Below are 17,500 nucleotides of genomic sequence, written 5' to 3'. Positions count from 1 at the left end.
ACAGCCCCTTCCCCAGCCCTGCTGTTTCACCGTGTCTGCTGTCATTACCATAACTCTACCGTGGAGAACAGATTAGGGGGTGAGTGAGTTCCAGCAATTACTTTAGAGTCCTATATATATATATATATATATATATATATCCCACAGTAACAAAACAGAAAACATAAAGGATATCATGAGAACATCACTGACACTGGTACTTCTAATTTTCTTTTCAAAAACGACAATGGCCGCTGCGTTCTCCGGGGTTCAATCCCAGCGTATGAGACCAGGCCCATATGTCCAGGGTAGGTCCCTGTTTTCTGTTGCCCCGGCCCTCACCCCGGCAGGATGTACAGCGCGGGGGGGCTCCCTGCCTGTGAGGCCGGCCGCATGCCTCCGCCACTTCAGAGACGGTCACACAGTATCTGTGTCAAAAGGGTGCGTCAACACCCCGCCCCGCCCCCTCTGGGAGAGACACCCGCGGGCCTGTCACCACCGTCTCCGACCGCACGGACCATTACCGCCACGTCAGACACCGGCTATTACAGTACTTACAACTCTCATAACCTCACTGGTGTAAGGAGGTTTAGGCTAGTCCTGTTCTTGGCCTGCTGAGATTGGCTATCTGGACCTCTGACAGGGTATGACACCATCGCTAGCTGTGCTCTCAGGTTAACATATGGCTGGGGTGCGGGGGGGGCGGGGGGGGGGGCGTCTAGGGGGGCGTCACACTCACTTCCTGTCCAATCTGCTCTCCTAGACTGCCTGGAAGAGTAACCTCGCTCACCTCGACACACACACACATGCCCGCTCACCTCGACACACACACACACACACACACACACACACATGCCCGCTCACCTTGACACACACACACTCATGCACGCACGTACCATGCATGTACCATGCATGTGTCCAAACACACACACACACACACACAGACACACACACACACAGACACACACACCTATCCTGGACTACCATGTTCCTATCCTGGACTATTTGAAACAAACACCTACAGTATGCATGGAAGAAAAGTATTCACATTAAAACAACAGTTAATTGAAATGAATGGCTAACCAATATGGTCTAAGATACAAGCCCCCTGCAGATGGCTACAGGCCTGAACCACAGACTAGGCCTAAACACCCTTCACTCCTCCCCTTAACACAAGCCCCGCCCCCCTGTGGAACTCAACACCTGCACCTGGCATCAGAAAGCCCCATGCAGAAATAAATATCCCTATCTGATAACACTTAACACAGGTGTGTGTTTCTGCCACACACAATCAGTGCAGGAGTGGCCGTGGTGCTGGGGGTAGGGGAGTTGGGGGGGAGGGGGTGTGGGGGGGGGGGGTGTGGGGGGTGTCAGACCTGTCACATGCGCACACACACACGTGGCAGAGCTGGAATTATGCCCCCCCCCCACTTCACCCCTCTCTCTCTCTTTCTCTCTCTCTCTCCATATCAGCCATTCAGAATAGACAAAACATGAGTCACATGTCACCTGACCGGATTATCTCAAAATTGACAATTTCGTTGAATTCATCTGATGGGGCTGTGATGGGAGGAGACCCACCAGGAAGATATAAACAGAGGCCTTTTTAAGAAAAAATAAATAGAACTGAATTTGTGGTGTAAAAAACAGAGCCGTATTACTTAAAAGGGGCTCTGATATTTTGGTAGAATGTGTAAAATTAGTTTAGACAAAAAGCCCTTCTGTTCAGAACAAATCAGATGCAGCAGCTCAGATGCCTTGAGGCCAGTGTGTCCCAGCATGTGTGTAGTGTAAATATAGGCCTTACCTGTCCCTTTGGTGAGCTCCTTCTCCCCCCCACTCTCTCTGTCTTTGGTTTGGTCCTCCTGTTCTGTGGTGGTCTCACTGGCAGCCTCCACATCCTCGCTCAGCTCTCCTGAAGGGGGAGGAGAGGATGGGATATGTAAATCAACACGACATCAGAATTGGTGGAAGCACTTAAAGGGACGGCAGCGTTTTTTTTCTATAGGAGCTTACAACAATTACATTTGCTGACACGCAGTTACAAGGATACCAGACGAAGGGGGCGGGATCTGCTTTCTGACCTGGGCTATTTGATCACCATGGATGCATTTGGCAAATCATTTAGATTAAAACAAGAAGTAAAAATACATGTTTATGAACACAGAGATAAAGATACATGTTTATGAACACGGAGATAAAGGAATGTATTTAGATGGATGTTCTATTAACTACATCCATACTAATGGTAATTTTTGAATAATAATAATAATAATAATTATTATTATTAAATTAGAAGAATAAATAAAAATAGTAGTAGTAGTAGTCGTAGTAGTAATAATAGTAATAATAATAAATATTATTGTAATAATCACAACCATAATCATAATACATAAAAAGAACACCATACTAATAATTGAAATCATTTGTATTATCATTCTCACAAGGCTTATATTTCTTATAGTTCTTATACACTTACGCAGGCTATTCTTAATTCAATCCCAAAAGTTATAATTCTTCATTTATTCTAGACCATGACACAAATGCCTTTATGGTTTCCTCTGTTTAATATGGACACAAAGCTGCAGAAAACCGCACATGTGCTAGAAACATACACACGTTTTCCAAAGCGGTTTGAAGTATGCAGACTGGAAAAAGAATTGTGCAAGGAGCATGTTTCTAGAAAAAGACCTCTCTCTTTCTTTCTCTCCCTCTCTCTCTCTCCCTCTCTCTCTCTCTCTCTCTCTCTCTCTCTCTCTCTCTCTCTCTCTCTCTCTCACTCTCTCTCTCTCTCTCTCTCTCTCTCTCACTCTGTCTATACATACATTGGAGTCCAGCTGCAGTCTGCTAGGCTACTTACTAATAAAATAATCATTTCACTCCTACTACTTCGCTATTGCAAAATAAAATTCATAAATATTTAAAACGTTCAAACCCGCATTTCATTTTATTTTTCTGCCAAGTCAAATGCAGAAATCCCATGTAACCACCTTAAAAGCCTCCGCTCAATATATCAGGCCTTTTAGAGGTACTGAAGTCCAAACAATGGATATCCCATAATGTCATCTCTAAGTAACACACAGAGGAAAAGGTAGCAAAAAAGAGATAATAAAAAGGGCATCAATCTTCTTTAGTCCTCTCCCATGCCCCCTGAGCACCCCGTCTGCCTGTTAAGTTTGTTTAAAAGTACCGTGACTACCACACAACAGCATTGATTTGACCACTGTAAACTGGGCCTCAGTCAATAAGCCCTATCAGTTATTACACAAGTCAGCTAATTCTCAGCAAACGTACTTAAATGTTCTTTTGAAAAAGCCTCCTTGCTCAGGTCTCTACAGGACAGGCTATTGATATATCGACAATGCTACAACAACAGCTACTGAAATATCCTGTTCAAATATTCAGCCCTGCAGTCAACACTCATCGGATCTTAGCTCACCACTTGACAACCCACAATCTACGCCACTTTTATGATCTCATATTATCCAGAGCACTTCTCCACTCCTTTAGTTACGAAACACTGTATGTAACCTGAACCTAAATACCGCTGTACTGCAAAAGGCCCATCAAACTTTACTATCAGAAATATCCTCTAACCACAGATTCTGGAACATTCCAGTCACCTCTGCTTCATTTGATGCACACATGTCCACCAGGAAAGCAGGGTTTATATGCCGTACGCTTTGTGATATCAATTCTCTTGTGATGGGAGATCCGCACAACACTTCAAACATTTCAATCTCCCTCTCTCCATGTATAGCTAACATATACGTAGACTCTTCCATAGCTTCCATATTCTATAAATCAAAGGGATGGAAATGAAACCGTAGCTTCGATGGGCGCATACTGTAGTGAGTGTGTGTGAAGTCATTTCCCATTCAGATCAGGCTGGACTTCAATCATAGTCGTTGGGAGTTATGTGATCGAAATCACTGATGCGCGCACGCGTGCACGCACACACACACGCAAAAACACACGTACCTGTACACACACACAGCACTGCCAGGCCAAGGGTTCACCCAACCTGGACTCATCCATTTCAGATACTCTGGAATGTCTATCCATAACGTAGTACTTCATAATAACCTACAGTTACAGCTTTGGGTGAATGTGTTTTTTTCCCCCTCCTTGAAATAACTTCCTCGAATGTTCAGAAATGTAGGAGAATTACAAGATTTACAAGGACACGAGAGACACTGCTGGAGGCACTAACAGATATCGAGCACAATCATTATAACTCTCCTAGCAATACCTCCTATTACTCCTGTGCTGATAATCACCGTGGCATTGGGGAGATTCTCACTGACAAAGCATGAAGTCAATGGAAAACGCCTTTGTGTTGGTGGCAAAGGCCAGAGCCAATATCCACACACTCCTGACGGTTTTGGTGATGGGAAGCCCCTTCTCCTAGGAGCAGAGTGATTGGCGTATGGATTATGCTGTTAGGCGTTATTGCCAGCAGCAGACGCTGATCCTGTGTTTAAATGAAGGTATTTAAGAAGGATAACTGGCTCGCAGGAAAAAGCACATTTAAGTGTTCCCTAGATCCCACTCGCATGAATACATTTTTTCATTATTTCTTTATTGACCAACCATGTTTCTATTATGTTTCCAAGGCAACCTGCAATTTCCGTCCGTCCATCCTCTGCTGGTGAGGAGGACCTATAAGCACGGAACACGGAGCTCGGAACACCAGAGCCCCCGGAATCCAATCTAGCTCCCGCCTGTACAAATCCACAATCCTGCTGAATTAGGATACCATACAGCGAGAGCTCAGATTACAAAATAATCCCCAGGTAAAATTGTTACACCTTTAAAAGAAAGAGGGGGCTGCTACCCTGCGCCCGCGCCGTGCCTGACTCCCCCTCACCTCTACTGTGAAACAACTCTCCCCCCTTAACACTGCAGTGATCCGCAGCCCGGATTCAACCTCCATTCAACGTCACTGAATACAACAGCTGTCACCTCAACGTTCTCCAGACGGCTCTCTCGCGGGGTGCAGCGGTGCTCCCCCCCCCCTCCTCCTCCTCCTCCTCCTCCTCCTCCTCACCCGCCCCCTCTCGCTCACAGCTCTTCTTCATTTAGGTTTTTAATCAAGACGTACGACACTTTCACCACAAGCCGCGCAGTAACCTCTCATCATCTACGCAGAGATGCAGACATCTAATTCCAGGGAGCAGCGCTACATATTTAAGTGGCGGACGTCTCTGCCGATTCCTCATATCGTCTCCGACGGTATTACAATGATTAAAGCTGGGCCAGCTATAATTAATGAAAGGTCACTAGTGGCCTAAGAGTATGATGCAGATGGGGGGGCTATAAAAATGAAGTCATAGATTAGGACTACATCGAGATGAGCAGAACCACTAAACGCTGTGGCAACAGGCCATTTCTAACCCAAATCCTATGCAAAGGACAATAGCCTGAAGGTTGTCTTCTAATTAATCATCTTCATTAACCTTCTAATACTATGATATGAAACTGTTCCGTTAATCTAATCAGGCGAGCTGAATAAGCCCTCCGCGGACACGGAGATTACGCTAGTGTGTTAGGAGCATGAAAATATCAGCGCCTCCTCCCACTGTCAGTGGAGACCGTCTACAGACTCCCCATCCTGCTGGAGCACACGCTGCCACACACACACACACACACACACACACACACACACACACACACACACACACATCACACACACTATTCACACACATCACACACACACACACACACAGACACACATACACACGCATGCACTCGCACACACAGACAAGCGCACACACACATGCAGACACACACACACATGCAGTTGCACACACACACACACACACACACACACACACACACACACACACACACACACACACACATACACACACACAAACACACGTACATATCACCTGCATGGCTGAAATGGTAGGACTGAAGAAAGAAAAAAAAAGATAAACTGAAGTATGTCTCCGTCTCTCAGATATACTAAAAATGTTCCTGTTTCCAAATAGCTTGTGTGCACATCTAGACACCCACACACACATACACACACACACACACACACACACACCCCTACTTCCCTCTCTCCGTTTGCAGATGTATAAGTGCAGGGGCTTCGTCAGACCCATAGGTGTCACCCTACACAAGCCGGGCGAGAGCGAGGTACTCGCACACACACACACACACACACACACACACACACACACACACACACACACACACACACACACACACACACACACACACACACACACTCACACTCACACACACAAATGGGGGAGGGTGGGGAGTGGGGGGAGGGATGGCTGAGCGGCAACAAACAGTTTGACACGTGGGGAAAGAAGAAGAAGGAGAAGGAGAAGAAGGAGAAGGAGAAGGAGAAGAAGATGAAGCAGAAGGAGAAGAAGAAGAAGAAGAAGAAGCAGAAGCAGAAGAAGAAGAAGAAGAAGAAGAAGAAATATGCGGAGATGACAAGAGCAGATGCTGGGGCAGGAAACGTCCGGCGAGGATGAGACTCTGAAGACGGACGAGATTACCTTCAGACGAGGGAGACACGCTTTCCTCTTTTCCCTCAGCAGAAGCGAGATCACGCTAACGCTAATCACCCTGACAGGCACAAACGCACAAATAAATAATAGATGGTAGCCACTGCACTTCCCAGTACTCCAACTCAGCCTGGACAGCGAGTAAATAATGGTGTATATATATATGTATATACACAGCATATGCACTGTTCATATAAATCACTAAGTCAAACTCCTCCTCCTACCCACTGCAGTGGAGCACAGAGCTGTGATAACTGCCCCTTTGAAAACACAGAAATACTGTCCTACCTGGGAAGAGTGGTTCCAGAGCTCCTCACATACAGGAGAGAGAGAGGGAGAGAGAGAGAGAGAGAGAGAGAGAGAGAGAGAGAGTCCCTGCTCTTTTTTTTTGCATGTCTCTCTCTCATGATCACCCGGCTCCTCTGCCCTGCCCGCCCGCCTGCTCGTCCCTCTCTCCCCCCTCTCCCCCCCCTCTCCCTCCCTCCCCTCCCGCAGCCCAGGAGGGCTGAGCTGAGCTGAGCGAACCTCGCCTCTCTCTCCCTCCCCAGAGCTGAGGACCAGCGTGGGGGCTGAGGGCTGCCCTCTGCTCTCCTCTCCTCCCCTCTCCTCTCCTCTGCTCTCTCTTTCTCTCTCCCCAGAGCTGTGGACCAGGCGGGGGGGGGGGGGGGGTCGCTCGGCTAGCTAGTCTCCGGGCGTCCGGTGTGGAGCAGCCGGTAGTGTGTTTGTGTGTGTGTGTGTGTGTGTGTTTGTGTGTGTGTCTGAGTTCTCGTTGCTGTCATTATGATTATTGAGGCTGTTGTTATCATTTTAACCAGGTGTCACCGCGCCTCACTGTAAATCAGGGGTCCCCCCCCCCCACCTACCCCCCTCCCAGATTCTTTATCCCGCTCCGGACAGCTTCCTTCTCCCGAACGCTGCTCTGTCGGATCAAAAACAATCTTATTTCACACTTCACAGACTCTATCTTTCTCCCCTACTTCTTTCTTTTAAAAAATCTCCCCTCCTTGATAGACCCCCCCCTCGCCGCCACCGCCACCCTCGCCCATATCAAAGCTGGCCTGACTCCGGACAGGGGGGCGTAAAATGAAAGTGACAGGAGGGTAGCGTGGGACAATAGGACACAGGCCCCATGCTGAGAAGCAGAGGGGGGGGGGGGGGGGGGCGCGGCTATCAAGCATTGTCCGCTCCTCATATCAGCACCCCTGCGCCCGATAGGCAAGCCCCCCCCACCCCCCACACCCCACCGACCCCGACCCCTTTTAAAACCACAACACACAGAAAAACACTCCCAGCTCGCCCCGAGACCGCCTCCTCGCCAGCGTCCGGGTGAGCCGGCCTGTCAGGAAAACCGCGAGTCTGCAGAGCCCGGCCCGATGCCCGACGAGGGTTAGGGGGCGTGGGGGGGGAGGAGGGGGGATGGAGGAGGAGGAGGGGGGGGGGGAGCTTTCACTTAGGAGAAACCAGTAAACCACAACATGACACAAACCGCACTGCAACTGCTCTGCCGCCATTCAAACACCACACACTGCCGCTGACAGCATGCTATTACTCAATTATTAAGCTGAGGAAATACAAATAAAAGCGAACAAAGATTACATTTAATTGCCCCCCCCAAAAAAATAAAATTGTTGTTTTGTTACATGTCATTATTCTAAATATCAATATGCATTTTAGCGCTTTTAAATGAACTGTGTTACAGTATTTATGTATCTCAATAGTAACCTTAAAAAATACCCATAAATATGCAGCCAATCTGTGGATGGAAAGTGAGTGGACGTGGTGCTACTGGGCTCTGCCCCAGCTCTTATAAACGCTACCTATGACTCATGCACTCTGCAACCTAGCATCACATCAACACACTGCACACGCTGAACAAACTGCCCAACACTGACATCTCCCTCTCTCACACGCGCGCACACACACGCGCACGCACGCAAAGAGGAGTGTCTTGTATCTCCATCGCTCTTTCGCGTCTCACTCTCTCTTTGTCCACCCCACCTCTCTCTCTTTCTCAAGCACGCACGCACACGCACGCACGCACGCACGCACGCGCGCGCGCACGCACACGTTCACACACACACTCGCACGCATGCTCTCCAGGTGTAGAAGGAAAGAAGGGTACCTCTGTGGTTGTGAGGGCTGCGTCTCCCTGCCGGCGAGGGGCTGAGCTAGGTGCCAGATTCCTGGCCTGTCTATGGAAGAGGACACGGTGCTCCCTCCTCTATGGCCCTGCCGTGACCTCCCCATCTAAATGTGAATGAATACGCTGTGTCTCCCTGGGGCAGAGGGCAGCAGGGGGAGGCGCAGGGCGGAGGTGGAGGAGGAGGGTGTTCCGTGGAGGGGGGGGGGGAAGGTGGGGGCTATGGGGCTAGGGAAGCTAATGGCTAAAAAACTTTAAACGGCAAGTTAATCACAAACAGCAGGGATAGCTCACACTGCCTTAGAACAATACCTCCTCCTCCTCTCTCCCTCTCTCTCTCTCTCCCTCTCTCCTTGCCCCCCCCTAACCCCCCCCAGGCCTTCCAAGCAACACTTAATTTGATCCCCCTAGCCTTTCAAAGTCACTGGCCGTTTCAGTGACCATCCAGGCCGATCAGGTCAGAGGGGGTCACACACGGAATGTGTTCCCTTGGCCTGCATCAGCGAGAGCATCTAATCAGGGGAAATCTAATTTGCACATGCCCCCGGAATATATATATATATATATATATATATATATTCCGGGGGCATATATATATATATATATATATATATATATATATATATATATATATATATCCTGTTATTCTAAATAGACATCTCACTGGAAACACAACATGTTTCAGTACCTGTATCACAGACATGACGCGTCTAAAGCCGTGGATGTTGAGCCTCTCTCCCATAAGCAGAGAGCCCTGAGCTGGACTCATCAATAGTGAAGCAGCAGCTCTCCCCAACACAGAGCCCCCACCGGGGGGAGACCACCGGGGGGAGAACCAGAGAGACCAGCGCCAGGGAGGAGCAGCAGGCAGCATTATAATAATGCTCCTTTAAAAATAGCATGTGATGTTTTCCCTAAAGTGCTGTCTCTCAGGAATTTATACTAATTAGAAGTATTGCCCATGTTAATGATATGTTTAGACACATTACAAATACAACTGGTGAAATGGTTGGTGTTCTATTTCCCTGCTGCTCTCTCTTTCTCTCTCTCTCTCTCTCTCTCTCTCTCTCTCTTTGTGTTTTAGTTGAGTGATGGAGGGGAGGAGGATCTGGGTTAATGTGGCTGCCCAGGGAGTGAACATTCAGGGACTGCTCTCTCTCCAGCCTCAGCTACGCTACACACACACACACACACACACACACACACACACACACACACACACACAAATCACACACAATATCCACACAATACATACAAACACACACACACACACACACACACACACACACACACACACACACACACACACAATACCCACACAATACATACAAACACACACACACACACACACACACACACACACACACACACACACAATACCCCACACAATACATACACACACACACGCACGCACGTATGCTTATATCTTATATCTTAGCCCGGCCATTAAGCAGTGTCCAGGATGGCCGTGGCCTCACAAACACACATTAGACGGACAAAGGAGAACACAGGCTGTGCTTTTCGCTGCCAGGCGCAGGGCTAAAAGCCTTGGTAGGAGGCGAAGACATCACTGGACACTGCCCTCCCATCCACAATGCCCGGGGGACGGGACATACACACACACTCTCTTTCTCTCCCTCCCTCCCTCTCTCCCTCCCTCCCTCCCTCTTTCCCTCGCTCCCTCTCTCTCTCTCTCCATCTCTGTCACCCCCTGCCATGCATTCATGTTTACCCTCCTCCCTCTTTTTTTTCTTTTCTTTTCAAATCAACCATCTTTTTAATGCATCTTTCTCTCCTGGAGCTCACGCCACAATGGCTGCACCTATTTCCAGCTCTTCCGGGGAGTGTGTGTGTGTGTGTGAGTGTGTGTGTGTGTGTGTGTGTGGGGGGGGGGGGGGTATGAAAAAAGCATCTCTGTTGTCATGAAGGGCAATCACATCAAGTCTGAAAAATTCACCAGTGGGTCGGAAAATGCGATGGTACAGTTGTGACAGGCAAACAGCCAACCCCCCCCCCCACCCAGCCCCCAGCCCCCCCCCCCCCCCCCACCCCCCCCTCTCACAGAGCGGAAGCGCGGTGGCCACTCTGAATATGTATAACCCGGAGAAAAAAAAAAAGTATTGATTTTTCATTTGGCAAAAGGGGGAACACAGAAATCACGTAACCTGAAACTGTCACAGCTCTTTTGTTCATAGCTCATCTCTCCTGACGTTCGGCTTTCGCCACAAACTGCCTTTAATTACCAGGTAGCGCGTAGCTTCAGAGCCCGTCTCCACAGAGACACACACCGGCCCTGCTGTGCTTAACAAGACAGCCGCACTTTTACATCTACACACACGTTTATTATATATGACACACACACACACACACACACTCTCATTGTTTCATATCTGACTAATAAGCATACGGAATGTGAATACAACTTTGTTTTTCATATGCACGAATGATATTCCGCAAACAACATCCAAGAAGAGGCCCTTGAAAACGAGGGGGCTATTGAATATACTGTCTTTTCACATTGAAGCTGATACTGTTTAATCTTTACATTTTCCAACACTGCTATAATTTTCTAAGGACGTTACTCTTCTGTCTATTATTGATATAGGCTTTTTCAGCCCACAGGCAGGCCGGTGTGTGTGTGTGTGTGTGTGTACATGTGTGTGTGTGTACATGTGTGTGTGTACATGTGTGTGTGTGTGTGTGTGCGTGTGTGTGTGTGTGTGTGTGTGTGTACATGTGTGTGTGTTTGTGTGCGTGTGTGTGTGCGTGTGTGTGTGTGTGTGGTGTTCATTAACAGGTACTTATCTGTTTACGTCTGTTTACGTCTCTTTTTAGACACTACAGTGGACCGTCTGAAAAAGATCTCCGCCTGTCGATTTATCGAGCGCACCCTTTGCATATCTTTGTAGTGCATCCATCTGCCTGCGGAGCGCTCTGTGGAGGTATTAGCTCAGAAGAAAATCAATGTGGCCGTGACTGGATGTACGTAGCGCCTAGCCTGTCTCGGCGCGCAGCGCGTGTGTGTGTGTGTGTTAGCATCCCGCTGCACACAGCTCTCCCGGCTGGCTCCCCACATCTACATGAAACTACCACACACACACACACACACACACACACATACAAGCGTGTTAACACACACAAACGCATTACCCAGCATACACCTCTGGACCGAGCGCACCGGTTGGCCCGCTCCACCGCCGGCTCTGGACACGCGGTCAGCGGCACGTCTGGCCGGTTGTTTATGAAAGCGTACGGCCAGATAAAACGGAATCCGCCAAGGTTATGAATACCAATATGGCTAATCAATTTGATTTAAAAACATAAGATATGGTCCATCATCGATGTGTTTGCACTGTAATGCCCCCAGCCTGCTCAGTTCAGTTGTAATATCCTGGTTAGATAGTACACATAACCAGCACCACTACTGGGTAGTGTGTGTGTGTGTGTGTGTGTGTGTCCACAGTGTTACATCCTCCTCCTATACCTCTCCCCAGGGGGAATGTGACCCTGTTCTGGGGGCTATCAGCCCCACGCCGTGCGGACACGATGAGTACCAGGAGAGCGGAGAAGTCTTTACCATTCAGCCCAGTCTGGCTGCTAATAGCTATCCGCTAACGGAATCCAATGAATACATTGTGCAGAGGCACTTTAAAACATCCTCAGGACTGCCAGCACTTATTGAAAAAAACAAACACATTCTGTACTTCCTCAGCCTATCAGGTGGGATTCTAATACTAACCAAACACAGGCTGCTTTCTCTCTGCATTTGTCTTTTCCTCGCTGGGCCTCTTTGCATATCCCATCCATTAGTTTCACATGAAATATGAAAAGGCAATATCCTCTCTGTGTTTGTACTGAAGCGTAATGCGATTGTGTTGTCATTTATAGGAAATAATCGCAAACCCCTCTTTCATTTTCCAGTTCAAATAACCATGAAAAATTAGCCTGCAATGTCAGGGGGGACAACAAAGGGACGCGCTGAGACTATCGCGCCGCCACCGCGCTTGACATTTCTCCTTAATAGGAAAACGGCTGCTTGTTTCTATCTCTCTGTTTCTAACCACTCTCTCCCCTTAATTAAAAAGTTCTGCACTTTGATCTGAATAAATCTCTCCTTGGTCTTTCTGGTGTGGAGGGGGCTGGTTCTGTATGAAGGGGTGTGTGTGTGTGTGTGTGAGGTGGGGGGGCGGGGGGGTGCTCTGGTCCCTCTCCTCACCACCATCAGCACCCCCCGTCCCTCCCTGCTAACGGCTAGCATTGGAGGGAGACGTGTCCAGGCCGGCGCTACCGGGGCCAGGGCCTCCGAGGCTACGGTCCAGCAGCCCGGGTAAATAATTCAGAAGCCACCAGACTCCCCGGCAGCCGAGCTGCCCCCAAAAACCCAGAGTCGGGACACCACGTCGTCAGAAACCTCCTCCAAGCCATCACCATTTAGCCCCGCTAACGATAACCAGCCCGCGTCAGGCTCTCGCACCATTACCACCAGCAGAGTCGGGACAGGAGATCATCTTTATTGAGAGAAATCTTTATTTTCCGTGTGAGATACAAACTACTGGTAATTGGATTGCTTTCTGTATTGCTGCCATTAGAAAGCTTAATAGCTAGACTGTTTTCCACTGTAATTACCAACAACATAATCAAACGTAACAAGGTTTTTGCAGTGCAATTATTGGTGCTGGGTTTTAGCTTAGTTCATTTTGTATTATCGCGCGAGGTGAAAAAAAGAAGAAATGATAATAAATATGAAAAAATACAAATCTCAAGCATTTTTATCTAGCCAGTGTAAATGACAATAAAAACAAAGTTGTCAGTTCAGTTCATTATTCCCCGAGAGCCAAAAGACGCTATCACCTATCCTCCCTGCTAACGAGCCATGCCCTTATTCATCTCTGAAATCATCCAGTAAAACAAATAAATTGCTTCATGAAAAGCAATTTATCAATCCCAACCCAAATTTCAAAAACAAATTTACCCAGAGCATTTCAAGGTTAAGTGTTTACTCCTGAATGACAGACAGGAAGCCACTGCCACCGGGGGGGGGGGGGGCTACACCACTTGAAGCAACGCTGCAGCCTGCACAGGTGTGGCTCCCCCTAACTGAGGAGACAGGCAGCTCTGTGGACAGCCCTGGGGTCCGCTGAGGAGAGCGCTGCATTCTGGGAGCGGGTGGGAGTGGAGCGGACAGGGAAACCTCTCCACTCTGAGCCCACTCTGAGCCCACTCTGGGTGGGGGGGGGTTCGAGATCACACAGCCGAGGTAAAAATAATATCTTGCAATTCAAAAGTAGCTTTCTCTCCCCCTCGTGATTTTCCACACTCGAAGATGTTTGCTAATTTACATATTTCTAAAGCTGGATTTCATCTGCCATTATAGCTTGCGATGCATATAATGAGATTTTGTCTCAAAAAGCTAATGAAAGAAAGAATAATCTCATACAATTAGCCGCTGCTTTCTTTATTCACTTCTTGTAATGTATTAATTCATTATCACATTATTCTGGCATCATTATATATTTGATTACGCACACACCTTAAAGCCTTAATTACAACAGGGACCAGGAGCTAGCGGAAAGGGTGTGATGCACAAACTCATCTAGCAGTCAATCTGGGTTATCCCTTTAATCTCAACAGTATATCCATTCAATCTCTTATCAGCCTGTACTAATCTGAACCTAATCAGTTTACCAATTTGCTGTATGGGCGCGAGCTCATCTGAGAGGAAGACACTCAAGAAATGCCTTGAAAAGTTAATCTTGACAAAGTAGGCGGAATTGCCTGCGCAATCCCCTCGTCCCGTGCCGTGACCCTCTCTCTCTCTCCACCTCTGTTTTTCCTCAGGAAGTCATATTAATGTAAAGTGACGGTGGTTCCAGCGCCGGTTCAGCTGTATTCAGCTTCACCAGCTCGGGTCAGGCGTGTCAAGTGAACACACTTCATTCCGCTTCAATTTTCCCTTCACTCAGCGACGGGGCTTTGAACTGCGTTCAGACGGCGCGGGCGACGCCGTTCTTAGCCTAGCCCTCGAACGACGCGCGCTTTTACAGATGTGTAATGTAATTATCTACAGCTTGGTTCTCAGACCGGCCCGTCGGTCACCTGGACCGCTGCCGTGCGGGAGAGGCACATGATGCACCCTCTTAGAGACAACCTAACACACACGGACGCACATACACGCACATCCGCCTCTACGCTATAAGGTGCTGTCTGGCCAGGCCAGCCCTCTGTGACCGGTGCTGAGCATGTGATGATGGGGAGGGCGGGTCTGAGAGCTTCTGGAGCGCCGGAGACGGCCTGCTCTCCTGGGGAGACTGGGGCTGAAGTGATTACAGTCACACACGGCTACTCCATGAGTTATCTTTGGCTCCGCCAGGGGAGAGAGAGAGGGAGAGAGAGAGAGGGAGAGAGGGGGAGGGAGAGGGAGAAAGAGAGAGAGAGAGGGGGAAGAAGGGAGGGAGAGAGAGAGAGAGAGAGAGGGAGGGAGGGAGGGAGGGAGAGAGAGAGGGAGGGAGGGAGGGAGGGAGAGAAAGGGAGAGAGAGAAAGGGAGGGAGGGGGGGAGAGAGAGAGAAAGAGAGGGAGAGAGAGAAAGAGAGAGAGAGAGAGGGAAGGAGGGAGAGAGAGAGGGAGGGAGGGAGGGAGAGAAAGGGAGAGAGAGAGAGGGAGGGAGGGAGGGAGGGAGAGAGAGAGAGAGGGAGGGAGGGATAGAGAGGGAGGGAGGGAGAGGGAGAGAGAGAGGGAGAGAGAGAGAGAGGGAGAGAGAGAGAGAGAGAGAGAGAGAGGGAGGGAGGAATGAGCGCTCCGACGCGTCCAGAACACAGACCAGCTGCTCCACTATGTCCAACAGTAAAACTACCTCTGACCCAGTTCATGTAGTATTTACTCCTCCGAGTCAGACCCTCTCACCATCCTGACCCTCGCCTGTCCATCACCGAGCCCCGGCGCCGCGCTCCCCTCACGCGCCCGGGCAGACGAACGACAGACTTCCCCTGGGCGCCCGGCGCCCCGCCCCCTGCTCCTGTCCGCACTTCGGGCCAGCGCAAACAGACGCGCGCTGCTCGGCCACGCTGCCGGGAACCACTGCACTACCGCGGGGAAGGGGACATTATTATAGGGCCATTCCGAACGCCCTTGGACGCTGAAATGGAGGCCAATTAAATGGCTCCGTAGCATCCATTTTGTGCCGAGTGAACAGGTATGAGAGGCGAGGGGATGAGGGGGGGAGGGGATGAGGGAGGGTGGGTGGAGGAGAGACGACGCCCCCATCTGCCGGCTCGGCTAAATAGGCTTATTAATTTATGCAGTGTGGGGGAGCATTATGAGTGATGCGCCGCCACATAATTTAATATGACTTTCTAACTTTCAGAGGAAACTATGAAAGCCTAATGGTTTTAGGATCACATCAGCAACATTTGTGAAATAAAAGGTTAGCCGGTGTGTTTTTTTCCTGCCCTCCTCCTCCTCCTCATCCTCCTCTTCCCTCCTCCTCCTCCTCACTGGTTTAGTGCTGACGATGCACGCGGGATGGAAATGAGAGGGGGGGGGGGGGGTCAGATGCGTACGGGTCCCTGACCAGGGATTAGATACCCCTCCTACTCCGCCCCCTCGGAGACCAGACCCGGGATAAATTGGTTCCGTGGCGCGCCGCTCCCTGCCGCTGGGCTCGGCGCCCCCCCCACCCCCCCCCCCCGACACCTCTCCCTCTCCTCTGAGTGCGTAGCTCTCGTTGTTCGCCGTTATTGTTTTTGTTGTCGTCGATGACGATGATGTTGTTGTTGCCGTCTTTCTATTAGCCGGAGCTCTGGCCGAGTCCGGGGTGAGAGTCGGAGCAGGTAGAGTTTTTAATTATTCATCCCGGAGGGTTACGTTCGGGCGGGCGCGGTGATAGCTGACGAGGAGAGACCACAGCGGCGGCTCTGGATAGCAGCGGTCTCTCCCGAGAGCTGCGGAATAAACTGAAAACAAAAAAAAGCTCCCTCTGCATAGTGTGTCAGCTACTGAGAGAAATGCAATGCTAATCGCTGAAACGAAGCAAGAGTAACGCAAGCCACGGTAATCCAGCCCTCTGTGGATCTGGACCGCGTTCCCCTCCCCCCCCTCCGGCTAACCCCATTACGGCCGCGAATCCAAATTCAGCCCCTGGCTTGGGCCTGGGCCTGGAGGCTGACAGGCAGGCTGCCTGCCACCCCCCTCCCCTCTCCTCCACCCATCCATCCATCCACGCCAGCCTCTGCTGGCTCCAGCCAGGACCAGCAGCCTCCTGAGGAGGCTGTGATAAGAATTCATTTCTCCCAATTATGTGCTCTTGTCCACTGCCTCAGTTCATCAGTTCAGTGCAGCCAAGTCAATGAAAGGGCCAGTAATGAAGCAATCAGATGCAGCCTGCTTCCCAGGGCCGCCAGCCTGGTTCCTGCTCCCAGACCCCAGTGTAAGGAGGGAGGGGGGGGGAGTAGTATGGACACAGCCAGGGTGAACAGTGGCATTAATTCATAGCCCTGTCTTCATAGACTGGAGGAAAAACTGTGTCTGTCTGTCTGTCTGTCTGTCTGTCTGTCTGTCTGTCTGGTCCGAACTCCTGTGGGTTCACAAAGCCAGCCGGATCCGCATGGCTACACTGATATGGGAAACCACTGCCACGAAACCAGCCAATCAGGTTTGAGCAGGATGTGTTCCTGTCACCTGTGGAGGGTCGGCTGACAGAACAGCAGCCAATCGCCATGGCAATGTCTGACTGTCTCTACCTCGATCTGAATTCACCTCTCTCTCTCTCTCCCTCCCTCTCCCCCTCTCTCCCTCCCTCCCTCCCTCTCCCTCTCTCTCCCTTTCACTTCTCACATCTCTCCCTCTCCAACATGT

The 17,500-nt window shown here is 49.7% G+C and overlaps 1 protein-coding gene across 1 annotated transcript in view; it reads right to left on the bottom strand.

The window, feature by feature from the left end:
- The window catches only part of zfhx3b (zinc finger homeobox 3b), a gene marked incomplete at both ends in the record, with an annotated part of 107,820 nt that overhangs the window by 23,525 nt on the left and 66,795 nt on the right, over window positions 1–17,500 (bottom strand). Inside the window, one exon of the mRNA XM_084437182.1 lies at window positions 1,787–1,894. Within this exon, the coding sequence (XP_084293308.1) occupies window positions 1,787–1,894 (108 nt within the window). The remainder of the gene's footprint in view (window positions 1–1,786; window positions 1,895–17,500) is intronic.

This window comes from Borostomias antarcticus, assembly GCF_949987555.1.
Source record: "Borostomias antarcticus genome assembly, chromosome: 4".
Classification (NCBI taxonomy): Eukaryota; Metazoa; Chordata; class Actinopteri; order Stomiiformes; family Stomiidae; genus Borostomias; species Borostomias antarcticus.
Note: the sequence above shows the minus strand (reverse complement) of the source record. Positions and strands in the feature narration are given on the sequence as shown.